Below are 22433 nucleotides of genomic sequence, written 5' to 3'. Positions count from 1 at the left end.
ATTCAGTCTGACCACCCAAAGTTGTGTGCTTGGGTAGCACTGGCACATAAAAGCCAACTACCCACTGGTTAGTTAGCTCTGCAGCACCCCCATGAATGAGAATAACCTAATTGCCCTTCTTCAGTTAATCTGAAACCATTTTAGCCATGAACAGGGTTCAAGAGAAAAATGATCTTTGAGGATTGACATTAAACAAGTTCAACTAGGTTATGAACCAGGAAGCAAGGGAAGACAAACATCAAAGACAAATGCAGTCAAGACGTGTTGAACTAGCATTGTAAATAAATTGGTTTCAGAACTACAATAAACCTCAGTTTGAACTGGTTAAATATCTACACGATCCAAGCTTGACATGACATACTCTGGATCTTCTCTACCGGATCCAAGTTCAGACCAAATCAAAGTCAAACTGAGGGAAGGATAATCAAATAGATGGAGTTTGAACTTATTAGTTTGGGTCAGCTGTGGCCAACCTATGCCTACAAGAACTTATTAGGGGAATGATTTGGGCGCAAAACACAATTTCTGATAAATGGGGCACCTTCTCATTGCTTACTGGATTTCATTGTTGCAAATGATAATTTTTTTTCCTTTACATATTCTTTAATATGTTTGACTCTCCAATTTCAAACACCCCCCCCACCCAAAAAAAAGAAGATAAGATAAGCCCTTCTTTATTCATTCTTCTTAAGAGTTGCTTGAATTCTTTATTTTTGTACTCTTCAAATGGAGGAGATTTCCTGATTTCTGTTGTTGTTGTGCCCCACTTAATCCTAGATTCACCATTTCTACAATTCAAGAGGAGTTTCCTAATTATTCATATTCTCTCTCTCTCATGAAAAAAGATCCATGAAATAGGTGCAGGCCGACCAGTGAACCAAAACTTGAACCCTTTTCTGGTAAGAATCCAATGCCTGATCTGAACATACATTCACAAAGGCTATCATCTGCTCATTTCGAAGGAAGGTAATTGTATGCATTAATTGCAATAGTAGTTTATTTTTGCTATGGGCTTCTTCCACCCTCCAGTGTCATGATATCAATGCTACTGGAGAAATATCCGTTATCATATCCAATTATAGTTTTCTTGAAGCATTACTATCCTAGGAAAGTGAAGCTTCCATTGAAGCATTATATCCAAAAATAGTTATGCTTTGAACATGTTATCTTAGAAATTTGCAGGAATTATGGCCTTGCAGGTATCATACACATTATTTTCGCATTCCGTTGTGATTGTTGGCAGCTCTCCTATGGTACTCAATTCAATATTAAGATCCAATCACTTTTGACCATCACTGTCTTCATCTCACATGTCTTCAAATGTGGATTTTCTGAAACCATTTCCTGCAAAATTGCTCTACACACCATGGACATCATCAAATCATAAACCAAAGTACCAGACTTTTGATCTCCTTTGTCAAGCAATAAAAGTCAGCTATGCTTCAGTTGTAAACCAGGACCAAACTCTGTATGAGATTTCAACGAATAAAGAGCAACAGGACTGCACAAACCCAAAAAAAATACGAAAATCAAGCCCATGAATCTGTTGATACCATGGATTTGCATCTATAATATGTCTTGCTGAGACTACACTTTATGTTTCACCATTAAGATTGACTACCACCATAAGCTGAAATGAGAAGTCCTCTACAAAATCTAAGAGCTTGCATCATCAGATACACTGCCTATCATGACAATTGCTAAATGAAATAATTTTCCAGAACAGTGAGTGAAAGAACGGTGGAATGTGTTTCACTTGCATCAAAGTTGGAACAAGTTACAGCTAATGTATGACAGCACAAGAATATTACAGTAACACGACAACGCAAGACAAGTTGTATTATGTTAGGTACTTGATCGTTATGCCAAAAGCTCTAGAGTTGATGGAACGTGTTAAATCAAGCCCTTTAACCTCTCATCCCATACTAGTTTGACCCAATCCAGTTCGAGCCCCATTAGGCTTGTAACAAATTTAGCTTTAGTAAGTGTAAGTCATCATCTCTAAATAACAATAAGGTGCCAAATGGGCGGTTCATCATCCAGGCTCTGGGCTTGGGCCTCTACAGTAACAGATGAATTATTCCCCCGTTGCCCTTTGTGCCTGATCTTTAATAAAATGGTTCTCCATTGGCATCCATAATGGTCGGGTGTCGGGGTGTCAACCGACCAGTTCAGTCCAGTTTTGATCGGGCTGAATTAGTTTTGATCTAGTATTTGGCCAAGCCAAAGTCAGCGGTAATGTAAAGTTTGATTTTGGTTGATTTCAGTCCGATTTAGGCATATCGGTTTGATATCGCTTTTGTTCTGGTTTGGATTAGGTTTTTCATATATATATATATATATATATATATATATGTTGATGATGAAAAATGATGAGATGAAATGACCGCCCCACCTCTATGAAAGGCAAAAATCCTGCCCCTATTGATGCTTCCTCGTACACTTCCATTGGCCCTCACGTTGGCATAAGGGCCACATTCCTGGACAAAGAACACATTCCCATCTATGTGTGTAAGTGTGAAAAGAGGATGTCTTATTTCTATTTTCATATTTTATATGATTCTATTAATTGAGTTGTGTGAGTGTAGTATCTATGGTTCACAAATTAAAAAGGGAAAAGGACTCTGTCCGGGAGTATGGTCCTTGCGCCAGACACAACATGGGGCAAAATGATCACCCCAACCCCCCTATGAAAAGCAGAAATTCCACCCTTGTTGATTCTTGTCCACATACTCTCATTGGCCCCCATGCTAACGCAAAGGCCATGCTCCCGGACAGAGAATTGGAGATTGAAATCCTCTATCTTGCGTGGTACCAATGCTGATCGTGATGCAAGATGCACCTACCCTTAAAAATCAAATGGTCCATTTATCTTTTCCCTATTTGAATTCCGTAGCCCTGATCTAAGAGATATTTATTTCAGATGATCTTCTTCTTCTTCTACCTCTTGGATGGCCAAGTACAAATTTATAAGAGCTGTATTGGGATAAATCATGAAAGTATTCTTTTTGAGTTGGTAGCTTTCGTCGTGGATTCCAATAGCCCCCACACGTTTTAAATAAAACTTGTTTCATTTGTGTCATATAACTCAGTTGCTTCAATACTTTCGGAGCTACAAGATCTTTAATATGTTTTGTCAATGAAAATGAAAAGAAAAAATATCATTACATGTAATCAATGTAGAGATGAAATTCCTGCCTCCCCCTTATAAGAAAGATGAGAATTGCATTTTGAAAACCAACATGTGTGACTAAGAAAAGCTGAAGGGGGAAGACTTCTGGGTTTTGGAAAAGTGACTATAAATAGGTGAGAGAAAGTTTTTCTCCAATGTGGGTGAGGAAAAATACACTCATCTAGAGTCATAAATCCTCTGCCCCTACTATATGTAGGGATGTAAACGGATCGCATTCAGTTCGGATAGTGCTATATTGGCATCTGCATCCAATTAGTTTTCGGACAGATTCGGATAGTGCTAGACGGATATGGATCGGATATTTTATCCGTTTACATGTAAATATAGCTTAATTTCTGGATAGCTATAGCCTATCCGTATCCGTATTCGTTTAGCTTTCGGACGGATTCAGATAGTGCTAAACGGATATGAACATGGATATGAAAACGGATTTCGGCTATTCATTTACATCCCTAACTGTATGAAGTAGATAATGCCCAAAATTTCATTCCATCCCAAGACACGCATACCTATCCATGAAGGATGTGTGTGAAGAGAAACTGCCTCCAAAGTCGGGGAAATTTATCCTCTCCAGTGCCAACTGTCCACCCAACACTTGAGAGGATAAAAAGATGTCACTGTCCATGTTTTTACGGTTGGATTCTTTAATATGGTGCAGTGGCCGCACTTGAAAGGATGAAGATCCCTAAATAGGTGAGTGCCCTATTTCTTGTTTGCCATGTTGCTTCTAGATATGCGAAGAATTGAAAGCTTCTACCATCCGATTGGACAACTTTTATTAAGTCTCATAAGGCCAAAAATAAAGGTAACCAGGGGTAAGAGAACCTCTAGAAAGGATGATACTGATAATCAAGCGTGGATCATGGACTCTAGGGCCTTGGACGGTACTTGTACAAGGATGTGATCCGATCTCTTGATAATCTAGGGTTAGGGAAAGACAGCCCATTTTGCAACACTATGAGCGTGCACATTCCTAAATCAGTTTATATATGAGAACACACAAAATTCAAATCTCTATTTACAACATTTTATATCACTAAGTACCATAGAAATCTTTGTTTATGGTTTTACATCATCATCAGCCGAACACCAAACAAAGACTTGATAGTCGCAGATCAAATTCTAGCCAAAAGAGACATGTCTTTAGTCCCAAGTCTCATCGCTAAAGCCACAACAACAATAACTAACGTCGGGCAGAAGTAATCCGTTGCGGAAAATAAGCTTCCCTTGGTTATTCAAGACTATACATACCACTCCTATTGCTCTTTGAGAACACATCTTTTGTGATATGAGGTATAGGAGTGAAACAAGGTTGGGATGGGCCGGGTTTTTTAAAACTCTAGTCCAACCCTGAGTCCTGGACTTAGCTCAATCCAAGCCCAACCTGGCCCTAGGTCGAGCTGAGATATCTCAGCCCAAGCCCAACCCTACCGGGCTTAGCCCAGCCTAGCCCGACTCTGATTGACCTTGATCGGGCCGGATTGGGTCGGGTTGGTCCTGATTGACCTTGATTTTTGCTAGGGCCTGATTGACTTGTCCTACTTCATGTGATTGGGTATTGGTTTGTTTCGTACTCAATTGACTATTAGACTTTTCTTTGGGTTAAAAAACTTAACCCAATCTTAAAATTGTAAATATTTTCATTTAATAGATAATTACTTATCTTTTTTTTTCTGTAAATCAATAGATAATTAGATACTAAATGAAAGTTCTAAAATGTAAACAAGAAATTGTAAAGCATAATCTAACATAGGGCCTGGCTAGGTTGGGCTTAGCCCGAGGCCTCAACCTTGGCCCAGCCCGACCCTGACCCAGGGCTTGAAAATTTAAATCCTAAACTGCCCCCAAGGTTGAAAAATCCAGCTCAGACCATGTTCGGGCTCAAGGTGGGTTGAGCCAACAAGACTAAACTTACACCCTAATGAGGTAGCTGTGTTGAGATTCGATACAAAAGCAATCGATCCCACATTAAATGTAAGTAGCCCGATGTAAAGACTTATAAAGACTTGAATACCATTTCCTTAACGACTGGTTTTTAAGTAAGAGTTTTACTTGCATCCCATCAAGTAATATTAGAGCGAGTAGTGTGGAGGGGAGAAATCAAATGAAATGCAACGGGGTTAGACCGCAAAGTAACACAAGAATGCGAACCAGACCACTAAGCATGTGAGCATTTCAAATGATCCAATCATTTCTCCTTTTGATTGTTCCCTTTTAAGCTGTGATCCAATCTCACAAGGAACGATATGTTTTACTTGTGACTAACTACAATTTCAATTCCAATCATTACTTGTTTACGTCGATGATTTAACCCTCTCTATCATGGTTTGAGGTATCGGATCGGATCAGCCGATTTTGGCCAGATCGGATTGATATCGGCCGAGACCGATCTCGATACTGATTCAATCCAGCTGTACAGACAGGGATAAAAATGTAAAAAATTTATTTTTTATAAGAAAATAGAGACAAAAGTGTCATATTTACCCGAATTTGGGCGATCCCGATCCGTATCGTCCGATCCAATCTGATCTTACCGATACTGAGATCACGAATCATGCTCTCTATTCTCACATTTCATGCTACTCGATCGCCATTCATTCTCCATGCAGACCTTGCATTATTTTATTCACAATTTTTGTAATCATGTATTATATTGGTCACACGGAAATTCAGATGGGGCTGAAATTTTGATGATAGAAATAGCTTATGTTCTCTTGCTTACATATTAAGTTTGAATCTAATCGAAATTAGTCACACAACATTAAAATAAATTAATAAAAATTTCAGAACTATAAAGTGGTTGCACGAGACTTTGGGGGTGCATGGACGTACATAGAAGGATATGGTGGCTAATTTTGATCATTTTCTAGATATCGAATAATGATCAAATTTAACGCTTACTTTTCAAAAGCAAAGTAAAAAATGAGAGGACCAAGTTTCCTATCGGGAGGGTATTTTGGAACATACCAAAACCTTAGGAGGGGTTTGTGAACCCTAGGATGGTAGGTGAACCGTCTTCTACTCGTCTATGGATGGAGGAAAACTTTATCCAAAATGAAAAATTCAAAAGAGGTACAATTTTGGTTTCGTGTATAAATCAAACTTCATACAAAAAAAAATAAAAGATAATTAATTTTTTTAAAATTGAAATAAAAATTAAATAATTAAAAACTTATTTTTTAAAGGGGAAAGGTTTCATACACGGTCGTGTAAACCGTGTACGTAACTTTTCCCGCCTTAACTTTTTGCTTTTCCTAAAAAATACCCTTTCGTTACTTTTTGTTTTTCCCCAAAATTACTTTCCAGTCACAATTTTCTCTCTCCTCTGTTCTCCTCTCTCATCCATCAAAGGAAAATTGCAGACCCTTGTCCCATTCTTCAACTCAACCCAGCTGGAATCAATCGCTAGATCTCAAGAAGCATCGTCGTCCTTCTATGATGTAGTGAGAAATGCTTCGTCCCTTGCCAGCCACACCGCTAGCACATTCATGGGGTGTACCAATTCGTTGTTGCAAACAGTTACTAGCTTCATCGAGCTTAGTCCTTACAGGCCTTTCGGAACCTATGTTTTCTGCACAGGGAAGGGAAGAATGTTCACCGTCAAGAACCCAGATGCCATTCTCCAATTGTTGTTTTATAGTCTTCAATGGGAAAATTGAGAAGCACTCACGGAAGTTGCTTGTAGAAGTTTCAAGGACCATCTGCAATACGGGAACGAAATCTCAGTCAATTTGGGGAAGGAAGATGTGGTTGATCTAGAGCATCTTCTACTGCAACTTCCTCTATCTTCAGCAGGTGCTAGTAGCAATGAGATGGGATCAATCGAAACGTCCATCAAGGAGCTCGGACTGATGAGTTTTGTTGTTCCCTGCTTTTTTACCTTTCTTCATTATCGGGACAATTCATACTCTCTGCTAATATCTTGCGTACTTGCTTGTTTTCTAGAGCACAAGAGCCATGTTGTGCCTCACTGCAGCTAGAGAGTCAGAGAAGCAGAAATAGAGAAACCAAGATAGGATCGATAACAACCGGGAAAAGATCAGAGAAGGGCTGAAGAAACTTCAAGAATACAAAGCTAGAGGTGAGATGCGTGAGGTGGGTTACCACGATGCCTTCAAGCTGCAAATGGAAGCAGATTCTGAAAAGTAACCCACATGGAAATGAACTGCATTTGCACTCCAATTCTCCTTTCCGTATCATCATTATTGTACCCAAATTTAAAAAGACTACTAGAGAATGTGAAGTTTTCCACAAAAGAGCTCCATAACCTCTTTCGGCTGGAAAAGAAAAACTTTAATTTTGTCTTTGAGGAAAAAGACCACCACATGGAAATGAGCAGCTTTAATCTGGAAAAAAGACCAACACAAATAGCCTTGAATATCCCTATTCCCTCACAGCTTTAATACAGACAATCAGAGAGACAGAGTGCCGATGCTGGACAAAAATGTATCGCGATGGGTTCAAGTTGAGCTGTTAGGAAGGGATGTGTTCTTCGAGAATACCACTTTTGTCAAGTGGTAGGAGAAACTTCCTTCTTATCTTTGCAATGGAACTAGAATTGCTGCATTAGTGCAAGGGGAGGGAAGGAAACTTTCTTTTTCTGTAGATTTGATTCACAGAGAGTTATAAAAGGGGAAAGGTTTCGATTTTGGTCTTCCGACAAGTCCTCGTCGCTCCCGGCACACAGTTGCAGAGATGAGGTGAATAGAGATGAGAGAGATGTATAGAGGAGAGAGAAAAAATTGTGAATGAAAAGCAATTTTGGGGAAAAGCAAAAAATAAAGAGAGGGTATTTTTTAGGAAAAACAAAAAGTTAAGGGGGAAAAAGTTACGGACACGATTTACACGACCGTGTACTTTCTCCTTTTTTGAATAAAAGTTTTAACTAACAACTCATTTCATATGAGATGGAATATACTAACGTACCTCCCTCCCCCTGGCCGCCCAAAAAACCTTTTCTCATTTAATTTTTAGAAGAAAATTCATAGCTTAATCTTAGCTTTGCCATTGGATATTTTCTCTTTTCTCTCCTTATTTGTGAGTATTTTATTTGTCAAAGAGGGCACAACAAGTTGGAAAGTCATTCCCCACCTACAAATAAATGTAATCGACCTAATAGTTGGTGGGTGGGTGGGTGTTGTGGTCGCCCATTTTGGAATCACCAAATTCATCTCAACCAAAGTTATCTCTCTTGTGTGAGTCTGGTGTGCGTTGTGTAAATCCATCATTTTACGATTCCTTAAAAGCTGGTTAACGTTTTGGGATTGGCATGTGGTTTGTGTGATTATCAAAAGTTCTCTTTGGAGTTTGATTTCTTATAAAAAAATTCTTATGCTTGAAATTTTTTTATTTTATGGGGAGGGTTTCCCAACATGGTTTTAGTGCACAGTATTGGATCGGGTATCGGTTAGACGGTTATCTTCAAAATCGATACAATGTTGATATGGTATGGGTCAGTCATATCAGACAAGTTTACCTCTGTTTTCTAAAAAATGAATTTTTTTTACTATTTTACCCCTTTTACTTACCGTTTCACTAATACGGTATCGACCAAGTATCGATATCAGTCACCTTCAAAACTGTGCAGTATCGGTTGTATTTGAGCAATCCAATACTGATACCTCAAACCATGATTCCCAAGCTACTTGTGTAGGGAGGAATCTCCATGCTACATCAATGGAAGTCCTAAAAAGATATCATACATATGGGGTCTACATTTTCAGAGCAAATGAAAAAAATAAAAATAAAAAATTCCTACAAGAGAAAAACTACACATTGGCATCATACAATCTGTTTCTCATGTTTTTATAATTGATATTTATAAATAGTGAAAACAAAATTATTACTTTTTTAAACATAAACAAATAGAGCCTTTGTTATTTGGGTATGAAATCTTAAGTCTCTTTATTCTCGTTATGGGAAAAAGATTCTTCTTTTCAAACAAAATGTGAGTTCCTACTGAATAAATCCACCTTCTCATTGGTGTGATTTCGGATTTTGGTATTCCAAACTTCTGCGTTTTTGTTATAATTTATAAGTAAAAAGAATTTCAACTGTCAGTGTACAATAGATTTTTTATTATCTTCTATCTCCTCTTAGAGTATATGAATCCATATAAATAATATTATTTCCCATGTTGCCATTGGTGTGATACGGGAGATTCCCCCATACTTGCGGCACAGGAAACGTATTTCAATTTATAATTCATAAATTATAAGAGGAGAGCATAAATTTATTTTATGTTTTGATGAAAAAAAAAATCATTTTATGTTATATTACTATGGGTAAAAGATTTAAACAACGTCAACTTAATTTTAAAATTGCATGTGGGCACTCTTCATAAGACTCAGATTACTGTAGTATCACCCCCTATAAAATGTTCCATAAACCCCATATTTTCCAAGGCATGAAATTGCACAATGTTCGTGTAAGAAACTCTTCCATTATTATTATATAGTTTTTTTATATGAGAAACGAAAAAAATATATTACTAAGAATAGGAAAAGGTTACATCTTGTTCATACCAAAAAATATTACAGTTGTTCAAAATAGCTTTAGAGGCCAAATACCTAATCGCACTGTGTAAGTTAGAGTTATGATTTTAAAAAAACTTAACATTAGTAAAGTTTGTGGTTAAATCATCGAGTTGAAGAAGTAAGTTAACTTCCAGGGCCAGCAAATATCATCAGCTGGATGCAAAAAAATGCATATTTCTCTACTGTTGCACCATATTTCTTGAAGCTTAATCTTCAGTCGTTCAACATGTTTCAACCCCTGCGAGATCCCAAAAAAGTTCTACATCTATCTTATCTCTTCATGTAAGAAATCCTACAACTGTTAAAATTTATTGTCCTTCTAACAAATGCAAAAAAACCCAATTTGTTAATTTTAGGTGTGAGTTATATGCCTCTACGCAGATTAAAACAGGAAAATTGAAATCAAGAATAGAAACAAGTAACATAGGAGATACAGACCAGAGGAAGCTGGGGGTGGGGGCCATTATTATTATATTATTATATAATTGCGGAGAAGAGCTTGTGGACTTGTGGCACCCACTCACCTACCATTTACCAACTTTTTGCGTCCACTTATTTGGTATTAATGACTTTTGTGTCCTTCTCCTTTGGTCAGTCACAAAAACATTTTTTAGATCCTAATTCCTAACCTTGTGAGTTGTGATTAGTTTTTATTTCACATCGAAAAGCAAACCCCATTGTCATGTGCCATGCCATGCCATACATGTTACTTTCAGCTCACGATGCTCACCTCCAAATGAATGACTCAACAGCTATAACCATGGTTTGAGTAATCGGTAACGGATTAGTGGGATCGGTCGATTTGTATCAGTATCAATAGAGATCGATACCGATTCTTGATCGATATAATATCTATCCACGAGTACTAATTAAAGGTAAAAATGTAATTAAAACTTTTTTTTATTTAAATTTAGGGTTAAAATCATCCGATTCAAACCATGGTTTGAGGAATCGGTATCGGATTGACCATATCGAATGATTCGTATCAATATCAATGGAGATTGATATTGATTCCTGATCGATCTCGTATCACTGGATCGATATGGACAAGTATAAAAATATATATAAAAAAATCAATTTAAAAAAAAAAATAGAAGTAAACTTGTTCGATCTAGACCGATACCAATTACTAAAACCCTTATCCGAATCGATACAGGCTGATCCAAATCGGTTTCGTATCAGACCGATACCGATCCTAAAGATACCAATTACTAAAACCTTGACTATGAGTCTATGACAGGAAATGTATGGCCTCATTACTGATGTACATGGCATGCATATGGGCATCATCATCATCCTGAAATTCCTTTCAAAGGGGAGTTGGTGAGATGAGTGGTGGGCCACACCATCTTCGACAAAGTCATAGTTGTTGGTCAGCGGGCCCGAAGTGGGCCCCACATTTTTTATCCTCTCTCCTCTCCTCAACCTCCACCTCACAGTGGGATTCATTCAGAGAGACAGAGAGGAAGCTCACCAACTCCCGCACTTGTTCTTGCCTTTAAATTCCCCCTGATCTTCACTCTTCTCCTTCAGGTTAAACCTTTCAAGTTTCTCTTACCAATAAACAAAGAAAGGAACCCAAAAAAGCTTATAAAACACACAGAGAGAAACAGCAATGGCGACTAATGGAGAGGAACAACAACAACAACAAACCACTCAAGCAGGTAGGCATTCGGAAGTTGGCCACAAGAGTCTTCTCCAGAGCGATGCCCTCTACCAGGTTCGTATTTCCACTTCAAACTTCAATTCCCATCTTTCATGATCTCTCCCTCCTCCTTATTCCCCTTCACTCATGGCAATTCTGTTCTGTTCTGCTCCTCTTCTCTTCTTTTGCAGTACATACTTGAAACCAGTGTGTACCCAAGGGAGCCAGAGTCAATGAAAGAGCTTCGTGAAGTGACAGCCAAGCACCCATGGTGAGAATCAAAACTCAGAGAGAGAGAAAGAGAGAGATCTGAGGCTTCCATGTGTTGAGATCCCGATCTTATTAATTTTGGGAATTGATTTGAAACAGGAACCTCATGACCACCTCTGCAGACGAAGGTCAGTTCTTGAACTTACTCCTCAAACTCATCAACGCCAAGAACACTATGGAGATCGGTGTTTACACTGGATACTCTCTCCTCGCCACTGCTCTTGCTCTCCCTGAAGATGGAAAGGTACTTTTAATAAAATTCAAAATCAAACATAGAATTTATAAAAGGGTAACTCTAAAAATGAGATTTTTTTTTTTTCTTCTTTCTTTTCTCTGTAGATTCTGGCCATGGACATCAACCGGGAGAACTTCGAATTGGGTCTGCCCAGTATTCAAAAGGCTGGAGTAGCTCACAAGATTGATTTCAGGGAAGGCCCTGCTTTGCCCGTTCTGGATCAATTGCTCGAGGATGTAAGTGAAATCTCCACTCAAATCCCCTCTATTTAAAAGGCTGGAGTAGCCCCCAAGATGTTTGATTAATGTTTATTTGCGTGTTCTTACAGGGGAAGCATGGAACATTCGATTTCGTCTTTGTGGATGCAGACAAGGACAATTATCTGAACTATCACAAGAGACTGATAGATCTGGTTAAGATCGGAGGTGTGATCGGTTACGATAATACTCTCTGGAACGGATCGGTGGTGGCGCCGCCAGATGCTCCGCTCCGTAAGTATGTCAGGTATTACAGAGATTTCGTGATGGAACTCAACAAAGCCCTTGCTGTCGACCCAAGAATCGAGATCTGCCAACTGCCCGTCGGCGATGGAATCACCATTTGCCGTCGTATCAGTTGATGCGCCATGACAAGAGAGTTTGAAAAAGAAGATTTGTTTCTTAATTTCCCTTTCTGGAAAAACATAAATCTTTCTTTTCATGGAATTATATGCCCTTTATTTCATTAAAGCATTAAGAACAAAGATGAGAACAAAATGGTGGTTGTTGGGTAAGGTACAAGGTGGGGTATTAATGAGGGTATAAATTGTTAATTACTCCTAATTAATTATTTACTAAGAAGACTCGTGATGTATTTGAATTGTTGAAAAGTCTGTATTGTCTATTCTAAAATACCAACCTTATTAATTCTGTCAATTCTCATGAACCTTTACCGATCGAGGTTGGATACCGGCACCGAGCCGCCGATACAGATCGATCGTATCGAATTGAATTTGATGGTTTTGCCCTCAATTTAAAATTTTATTTTTTAGACAAATTTACCCTTAATAACAACATTTCCACCAATGCAACATCGGATACTGATCCAGATCGAATACAATTTTAAAATCATAGTTTCGACTTCCAATGTGACTTGGGCCCAGTGCATCACACTTAAGAATTCAATCGTAAAACGAGAAGAAAAACTCTATCTAAGAATGCAAGCCTTGCACCCAGACATATGAGACCAAAATGACCATCCTACCTCTCCACGAAATGCACAAATGACATCAAACTTGATACCCTGTGCACATGCAAGAGCCTCGCTCCTGGACATAGAACACTTTCCCTATTTTTATTCTTCACCTCGTGCATGGCTAAATGGGGTTAATGGTGGGTTTGGGTTCTACCCAAAAAAATAGTGGGTATGGTGTGAGGTACCTAACTATTTCCCTTAAAGGTTGCACCTTGCTTCTCTCGGTTTGTAGTTGGTTCATATCGGTGCCGGATAGGACGACTCAGATGGTCAGTAAACAGGATTAGGTAACACTTGTACATCATGAAGAAGTCACCCCTAAGATATCCATGGTTTTAGGGATCCCTTATGTTTGGTATCGGCCGAATTGATACCGTAACGGATTCCATGACCCGTTTCAATAAATATCGAACAATTCAGACCTTTTTTTTGTAACATCTTTGGCCTTCTCCATACCACTCACCAAACCGATACTTAAAACTATGAAAGTATCTGATATTCTTTTTTTTTTGTTTTTTGGTAATGAAGTATTCGTTATTCTGTAGAAGTGGAATTGGTTGATTTGCCAATCAATTACTAATGGGAAAGAGAATGCCATCCGGTTGCATAGCGTATGCCACCTTGTACCTTGACACAATGGAACAGAAAATGACCACCACACCCTCTGGAATCCCAGAAATGATCAGGGGTGACGATGGTCATTTCACACGCACTGTGTCAAAATGCAAGGGCGGTGTGTCTTTCTCCCATTACTAATTTCTTTTCTTTTTTTTTTTGGGGAGAATGTTCTCTGTGCCGCAACGCAGCCTACGCCCAGACACATGGGCAACCTGTGCAGGGGGGCAGGGTGGTCATTGCGCCCACCCCCATGTGCCTGGGCGCAGCCTACGCTACGGCATAGAGAACAGTGCCCCTTTTTTTTTTTTTTTTTTTGTGATCAAGTCGATCACATATGTTGTGGTGGATCTGATTCAGGTTTCAAGCGTACTAAGGCTACAAAACAATAATAACTATTTATAAGGAAATTTACACATACCACCCCTGAGGTTTGACAAAAGGATATTTTCACCCCCAGTTTTGAAAAATTCTACGTACCCCCCTGAGGTTTGCAAACGGTAACAAATAAGCCCATTCCGTCAGTTCATGACTAACACTGTTAAAAATTAGACTTGAACTGACAGAATTGCCCTTCTAAGAAGAAACCCAAAAAACAATACCTGCAACTCATCTTCCCCAAAATCGATTGGGGAATTGGGAAGATGAGTTGCAACCATCCAGCGCCCCATTGATGGATTGCCCGATGGATTGCTTTCTCTCTAGTTTCAAATTTTGTTTCATTTCTCTGTATTTGTAGTAGATGCAGGTCAAGAATCAATCAAACCGTTGAACATCCTTGATCCATCTCCCATGATTCTTCAAAGCTTGTCTCACACTGATGTCCCTGTTGCTGTCTCCGTGAGTGAATGCCAACTTTATGAGGTTTCTTCGAGCATTTTAATGGCAGAAAGCTGGGTCAGGACCCATGTTCTGACCTACTTCCCTTCGACCCAAATCAGCACCATTGTGGTGGGAAATGCTGTCCTTTGCCACAGAGATCATGAGGAGAATTGGGGTTTGGTTCTGCCATCTCTGAAGAACATTTACTACTCCCTCGTCAGATGGGGCTTGGAGAAAGAAATCAAGATGTCGGCTTCGTTTTCTAGTGACTGTTTAAATCTAAATTCCAACACATTTAGAGATGAACTAACCGCGAATCTTATCAATCCTCTGTTAGGTTTTCTTCTTAAATCCAACTCAACCTACTGTGTCAGCCCAACTGCAGATTTTTCACCATTGTCATCTGAAACTACAGACTTGGTTTCTGCTCACTTTGAATCCATCAAAAATCTTGGGCCATTTCAGATGAATGGGTTTAATGTCGTCCTTTGCACCCAAGAAAAATAGAGACCCAAGAGCAGGAAGGGTTAGGATTTCTCACGGAGGGTTATTCACAAACATGGACCTGCAGTTGGTGCAAAAGGGTTATTCGCTTTTCTTCTGCATGGACCTGCAGTTGGTGCAAAAGGATTATTCGCTCTTCTACTACATGGACCTGCAGTTGGTGCAAAAGGGTTTGGATTTCTCACGGAGGAGGAAGAAATGGATTTTGCTACTCGCAGCACTCGGCTTCACTAGTTATGGTGCCTATAAGGTCTATTATTTACCTTCTGTGGTCAAGAAGAGGAAGAGGTTTTTAAAGCTTCTTGAAGCCTTGATTTCCGTGGCCGAAATTGTATCCCATCCCATTCCGTAGAGACGATCTCAGTCATTTACAAGGACTTGAAGGAGTTCCTTCAATCAGATTCGGATCAAATTCCCACCAGTTTGAAGCAGATATCCAAAATCACAAGGTCGGAAGAGTTTTAAAGTTGGGAGCTGGGATGGTTGCAACTCATCTTCCCCAAATCGATTGGGGAAGATGAGTTGCAAGTTTTGCTTTCTTTTTTTTTTTTTTGGGTTCTTCTTAGTAGAGCAATTCCGTCAGTTCAAGTCTAATTTTTAACAATGTTAGTCATGAACTAACGAAATAGACTTATTTGTTACCGTTTGCAAACCTCAGGGGGGGTACGCAGAATTTTCCAAAACTGGGGGATGAAAAACTGAAAATATCTTTTCGTCAAACCTCAGGGATAGTATATGTAAATTTCCCTTATTTATAAACCTGCAATCCATTCTTTGAGGAATAACAGTTGGATCGGAAAAATCGCCTAACTCAAATCTGAATCAGCGGCATTGGTCTTGATATCATTGCAGTTGGGTGTTACGGGTTTTCATGTATTAGTGATTGATGTCTCTTAAGCTCCATATTAGTATGATGGATTCATAATAGTTATTTATCCACTTTTCATACGAAGTATATCAAGAGAAAGAAATTATGGTACCGGAGGAATGCTTTGTAAATTGTTTTAGAAAATGATTTAAAATATTATTAAGACCTAGTTTTTATGCCCCCAGCCCCATCCAAGGACAGTGCACAAAACCTTTTGCCATTTTATTATTTGTTAATAATTACCTTCTAATATTTTGGAATTAATTTTGATGCTAAATCGATGGTTCAGATTATGTATAAGACATTCCAATAGATTAATCGTGCGACAATAATTATTTTGTGCCCATAGGTATGTTATGGATATTGCAAAATGGAAGGACTTGATTATGATAAATTTAATGCATTGGAGGCAAATGCGTTTATACATTTTTTGGTATCCGTGATGCAAATATCTTTAATTGAGAATTAGAGATATTATTGCTTATAGAATCTTAAATGGATTACCCAATGGGATCCCACATCTTACCAATCACAGCAAAGTAAGTTTTAGTGGCTTACATGCACTAAGTAAGAGGAGAGGAGGGGAGAGAAGTCGACACACATAAACCTCTATCCCTAGCTACCTACAATTCTCCCTCTCTCTCTCACACAAAGTTACACAAGCGTTTTTTTTTTTTATGAGAAACAGTAATATATTCAACTTAAAGAGAGAAAAACATATTTACATCATATAGAGAGGGAGGGATAATAGTTCTGTTGGTAATAGGGAAGGTTGCTAGAGAGCATAGTCTATTAGTCCATCTATTGTTTTTATATTTAAACTGTACATTTGCAAAGTTCAAGGTTTTCTCAGCTAGATCAAAAAAACTAGGGACTATTTGCCAAGGAATATTTATATTCTCCTTGGCAAGCAAAAGATTGAGAAGTTTTTTGTTAGTGATCCAAATTTCTTTTAATTGGATTCCATCAGTAACAGCATGTTTCCACCCCTGTAAGATTCCATGTAGCTCAGCCTTCATTGCATCGGTTGATGTAGCAAATCCTGCAGATGCTAAAACACTCTGATCATCAATCAAAAAGCAGTACGTCCATCTTATTAGGCCTACATTTGGTATAGAAAGATCTGCACAACATAAAATGGGAAAATTCATTTCATGATTAGTATGTGTAGGAGCCTCAAGATCAGTGTGTGTATGAACAAAATTATCAAGCGGTTGGCTGTACTCCAACGGTGGTCTTAAATTCAGATATCTAATCCATTTGGTGACAAGTTTGAGTACAGGGGTTGGGTCTGTTGACTCTAGTTGATGAATTACTTTGTTTCTTACAGTCCAAATAAAATAACATGTAATAATGAAAACTGGAAAAAAAAAAAAAACAAGTAGCAGTTTGTTTGTCCATGGTCTTGGATTGGAGGAGGGAGGCACATAGGTGTGCCAAATTAGAGCTTCTTAGGTGCTCTGTTCTGAGTCCGAGGGGTCCGCAGGCCCAGATACGCTTAGTCCATTCACAAGATAGAAAGAGGTGCCAGTGGGATTCATCATGAGCACTACAGAAAACACATGTAGGCTCGATCGATGTCCACTTTGAGAGAGTGGCCTTGACAGGTAAACCTGCATTTAAGGCACGCCAAAAAAATATTTTAAATTTCGGATGAATATTTAGTTTCCAGAAAAAGCACCACCATTTGGATACAAGGGGCCTATTTTGCAAAATTGGATTGAAAAAACTTGCCGCAAGTTGGGTGGAGAAGCTTTCATTTTTAGTAAGAGAGCATCTCCAGCAGTCCATGGATTCAGATAGAATCAATTTAGAGATTTCATGATTTAAACAGTTGGGTAGAATTTGTGATAGGATGTCATAGTTCCAATTTTGGTTGCTAGTGAGGTCACTTACCAGGCTGTACGCCGAGTTTTGAAAATTTGGGGGTATACAGTGTCCTGGAATAGTTGGTACCCATGGGTCATACCAACAATTGGTACTCATTCCATTCCCAATTCTTCTCCACACGATTTTTTTGAGGTCAGTTAGCACAGAGGCAATGCTATTCCAAGTCCAGGTTCCTTTCTTTTTTACCACGCATGGGTTGAAGATGGAGGCATGGAGGAAGTATTTTGCCTTAATTACCTTAGCCCAAAGGGAATTATTTTCATTTACAGTCTCCAACCTAATTTGGTGATGAGGGCTTTATTATGGTTGTGGGATTTGCGAAGTCCCAATCCACCCATGGTTTTGGGGGTGCAGATTTTATCCCACCCAATAAGATGGGTCTTGTGTTTATTTGGTGGGTTATTGTTCCAGAAATTAAGGTAGATTGAATCTAAGGATGAGCAAGTTTTTTGTGGAAATAAAAAGCAACTCATAAGGTAAGATGGTATGGATGCTAAGACAGATTGTATTAACACATGCCTCCCAACAAAAGACAGGCAATTTGCCTTCCAAAGGTTTAATTTGGATTTAATGCGATGGACAAGGGGTTCTAACTCTTTCACTTTGGATTTGTGGTGGAAAAATTTGGTTCCCAGGTATAAGGATTCAGGCTTCATCTCTTTCATACCAAGCAGTGTGCAAGTTCTTTTATTTTCACTGCTAGTATTTTTATTGAAGAAAAATTCACTTTTAGAGAAGTTTGTTTCCTATCCAGTAAGATCAAAGAAAAGCTCAAGGGTAGCTTTGATAGATAAAATATCTTCTTCAGAGTTCCTACAGAAAATAAAAGTGTCATATGCAAAGAAGAGATGTGTGATTTTAGGAGCACTTTTGGCAATTCTGATCCCTTTAAAGGTTCCCATCCCTCTGATTGCCTCTAACAGTCGTGAGAGGACTTCCATAGTAAGGAGGAATAGGTAGAGACTAAGAGGACATTCTTGTCTGAGGCCTCTGGAAGGTTTAAAGTAGCCAAAAGGACTACCATTTATTTTAAAAGAGAAAGAAGTTGTGCTGATGAGAGATCTGATCAGATTTATCCATTTTTCTGGGAAACCAAGAAATTTAAGGATATTTGTTATCATGATCCACTCCACACGGTCATAGGCCTTAGACATGTCCAATTTCAAAGCCACAAAGCTAGTGCGATTGAATTTCTTCCTTTTTAGGAAGTGAAAGATTTCTTGAGCAATGACAATATTGTCAGTGATTTGTCGACCATGGATGAAAACAGCCTGATTGGGGGAGATGATGAGGGGTAGGTAGAGCTTAAATCGGTCTGCCAAGATTTTTGCAAGAATTTTGTATGAGACATTGCGAAGGCTAATGGGTCTAAAGTCAGATGCAATCATGGCATTGTCAGATTTAGGGATCATACATAACAGAGTGTGGTTACAACCTTCAGGGAGGGCTTCAGTGGTGAAGAAATCATTGACAAAATTGTAGACATCATCAGCAATGAGATCCCAGAAGGTGTGAAAGAAACAAGCTTGATAGCCATCAGGTCCTGGGGCTTTAAAACCCTCAATCTTGAAAACAGTCGATTTTACTTCATTCAAAGTTGGAGATGCAGTTAAGGGTGATTCAGAAGGATCTAGGATACTGGGGAAGAGGCATTCAACAAAGGATGTGTCGCGGGGGTCAAAGGAGGTGAAGATCTTAGATAGGTGGTGTGTGAAGATTTTGGCCATCAATATGGGGTCTTCTGTTCTTTCCCCCTCTTCATTTAGAACTGAGAGGAGATGTCTTTTCCTCAGATTTGCTTTAGCAATACAGTGGTAGAATTTAGTATTGCGATCTCCATCATGGATGTAGGCATGTCTGGATTTTTGGAGCCAGAAGGTTTCTTCAGCATCAAAAGTCCATTTGAGTCTGTGTAAGATAGAGTCTAAATCCTCAAGGTTCAGGGGGGTTTTGGGGTTTTCTTCAATCAAAGCAATTTGGTTTAGGTACTTGACTTGTAAGGAGTTGATGTGTCCAAAAATCTCCTTGTTCCATTTGGACAAGAGGAAACTCATATTGGTGAGTTTGTTATGAAGGTTTGAGGGATGAAGAGATGTCCAAGTCTGGGAGCAGAAGGTTTTGAAATCAGGGTGATAGGTCTCGGCATATTGGAAATGGAAGAGTTTTTTGTAAGATTTTGTTTCAGTAGAGGTGTTCAGGTAGAGAGGGTTGTGGTAGGATCCAGCGGGTGACAGTTTCTTCAGGGTAGCTTTAGGGAACATCATGAGCCAATTTGGTGAGGCTAGAACTTGATCCAGGCATTCTTTAATTAATTTTGGTGGTTTTTGTCTATTGGTCCAGGTGAAAGGTGAGCCAGGTAATTTTATGTTTTCGAGGGATAGATCTTCAATGATGGATTTAAGGGATGGGGTACATGATGGGGGTGAGACAGATTTTCCTCCAAGTTTGTCACTTTGGCTAAGAAGTTCATTGAAATCTCCCATTAAGATGTAGGTTGAATTAATAGTTGAGATGCAATTGTTTAGGTCAATCCAGCATTTTTTCCTCTCCAATGGGTGTTGTGGGGGCATAAACACAAATTAATCTCCAGTTAAGACCCACAGATTCAGTAATGTTAACGTCAATAAAATATTGATGTTCAAAAGCAACAGAGGTCCGAGTGTTCTTTGCAATTAGTACCCACAGTCCTCCACTTAGGCCTTTAGTTCCATTACTAGCTTGGGTGGCTAGGGAGAGGAAATTGTCAAAGATAGCTTTGCATTTTATTTTGCTGTAGTCAGTGACTTTGGTTTCACATATAAAAACTAGATCAGGTTTGAGATTTTTGAGATGGTGACCTAAGCATTGTAATGTAAATTTGTTGTTCAATCCCCTAACATTCCAGGATACCAACTTCATGATGATTATAGAAGTAGCATAACAAATGAACATGTAAAGAAAAGCAGGTGTGAAGGAAATTAATGTGACAACAAGAGATGCAATGTGTCGTACTGTGATAGAGATCATTAAAAACAGGAGTAATAAGCTAAGAAAAGAAAACCTTCTGGGATAAAATCCTCGTTTGATGTATTTGTTTGAGAACAAAAACCAAGAAAAAACAATGCTAAGCTGGATTATAAAATAGACAATAAAGAAATTATGGAAATCAGATATTGAGTTTGGGGGACTTACCTGTGGTTGGTCATAGGGCTCATCTGGTTCACTCACAGTGTAGCTTGTAAAGTTGGGCATGACTATGGGAGGAGGGGGAGACGGCTCATCTAGTGATGAAACTGAGATCGTAGCCAGCCATTCCTGAACCATGGGGAGGAGGACTTGTGGATCAGAGGATGATTCTAGAGATTGGGTTAGGAAGGTTTTGATTTTGTCAAGCTCAGAAAGAACAGGTGAAGGTTCAGTAGGGAAAGTCACTTTTCTTTTCTTGGTGGTGAGGAAGTTACTAGGATTCCCAACAAAGAAACCACAAGCTGAGAAGGTCTGATGGGAAAAATGTTGTTCAGTATTCCTAGCATTAGAGATGATAGTACTTTGGTAGGTATTGTTTACTGCAGTGTGCTGGACCAATGGTGTGGTACAAGTTGTGGTGGTCGCAGTCTGGCAAGTTGTGTTAGGGACTCCAGGTGAGAGGGTTTCAAACAAATTCCAGTTCATGTCTTCAGGGAGAGGAAAGAGGTTCTGTTGCATGGGCTGCATTGTTTGGGTTGTCATATTGATGTCAGGGAGGTTTGAGAAAGTGGGACTGCCAGATGAATTACCAAAGTTGGTACCTCCAGTACCCTCAGTATTTGTATTTCCTATCCTCAAAGTGCATTGTGTGCAACAGATTCTTGCTCAAAGTTCAAAATATGGATACCAGGGATGTTAACCTCATTTCCATAAGAGACATCCATGGCCGAAGTTGAGTTTGATTCAGACTAAGGTAAATTCGGGCACTTTGGGATCTCAGGTATGTGGTTGACCCTGATTGGTGGAATAGCAGCTTTACTGAAAAATCCCACTGGGGGGAGTGTGGGATCCGGAGGCCCTCTCGGACTTGGACATTGAGAAATATCATGGCATATTCGCCCACAGCAGGTGCAGAACAGAATCACCTCATATGAAATAGCCACAGTGTGATTATGACCATGGATGTCCTTGATTTTTGAAGAAACATATACTGGCTTATTCCTTTTTAATAGAATTTTCACTCTAGCAGTCCCCTTAGGTAATCCCAAATCAGCATGGTTTAACTGGAATTCTACAGCCTTACCAGCACAAGATATTGCTTGTCTGATGAATCCCGCGTTGAAACAGGTATCCGGGATTCCACTGATTTGTGTCCAAATTAACACGGCTTCACGTTCTTGTCTGAACAAAGAAGCATCAGGGGGGTGCTTGAACAACTGAAGTAGGCATCTGTCGAACCACCAAGGTGCAGAATCAATGATGAAGTCTCTCTGCTCAGGTGTCTTGCACTCAGCAGCAAACCAAGCTTTTTCATAGCATCTGACCGAAGTCACTCCCAATGGTTCCCATAATAATCCCAGAAAATTGTACAGTACATCTTTCTGCGGTTTGGGGAATCCAATGGTATAACCGTGGAGAATTCTGTCTTACACAAGAGTTGTCGCAAGGATCACTAC

General features: G+C 39.1%; 2 protein-coding genes across 2 annotated transcripts; both read left to right on the top strand.

Moving 5' to 3' along the window:
* Nucleotides 1-11332: 11332 nt before the first annotated feature.
* Nucleotides 11333-12554, top strand: LOC122662542 (caffeoyl-CoA O-methyltransferase 1-like). Its single transcript, XM_043858198.1, has 5 exons — nt 11333-11449; nt 11566-11645; nt 11744-11888; nt 11984-12115; nt 12208-12554. Exons 1-5 carry the CDS (start codon nt 11345-11347, stop codon nt 12496-12498), a joined length of 753 nt encoding a protein of 250 aa, XP_043714133.1. The 5' UTR covers nt 11333-11344; the 3' UTR covers nt 12499-12554.
* Nucleotides 12555-14519: 1965 nt separating this feature from the next.
* On the top strand, nt 14520-15056 carry LOC122663124 (probable glucan endo-1,3-beta-glucosidase A6). The gene has a single exon (XM_043858826.1). It carries the CDS (start codon nt 14520-14522, stop codon nt 15054-15056), a length of 537 nt encoding a protein of 178 aa, XP_043714761.1.
* The last annotated feature ends 7377 nt before the right edge of the window (nt 15057-22433 follow it).

The sequence above is a fragment of the Telopea speciosissima genome, chromosome 5 (genome assembly GCF_018873765.1).
Source record: "Telopea speciosissima isolate NSW1024214 ecotype Mountain lineage chromosome 5, Tspe_v1, whole genome shotgun sequence".
NCBI lineage: Eukaryota > Viridiplantae > Streptophyta > Magnoliopsida > Proteales > Proteaceae > Telopea > Telopea speciosissima.
Note: the sequence above shows the minus strand (reverse complement) of the source record. Positions and strands in the feature narration are given on the sequence as shown.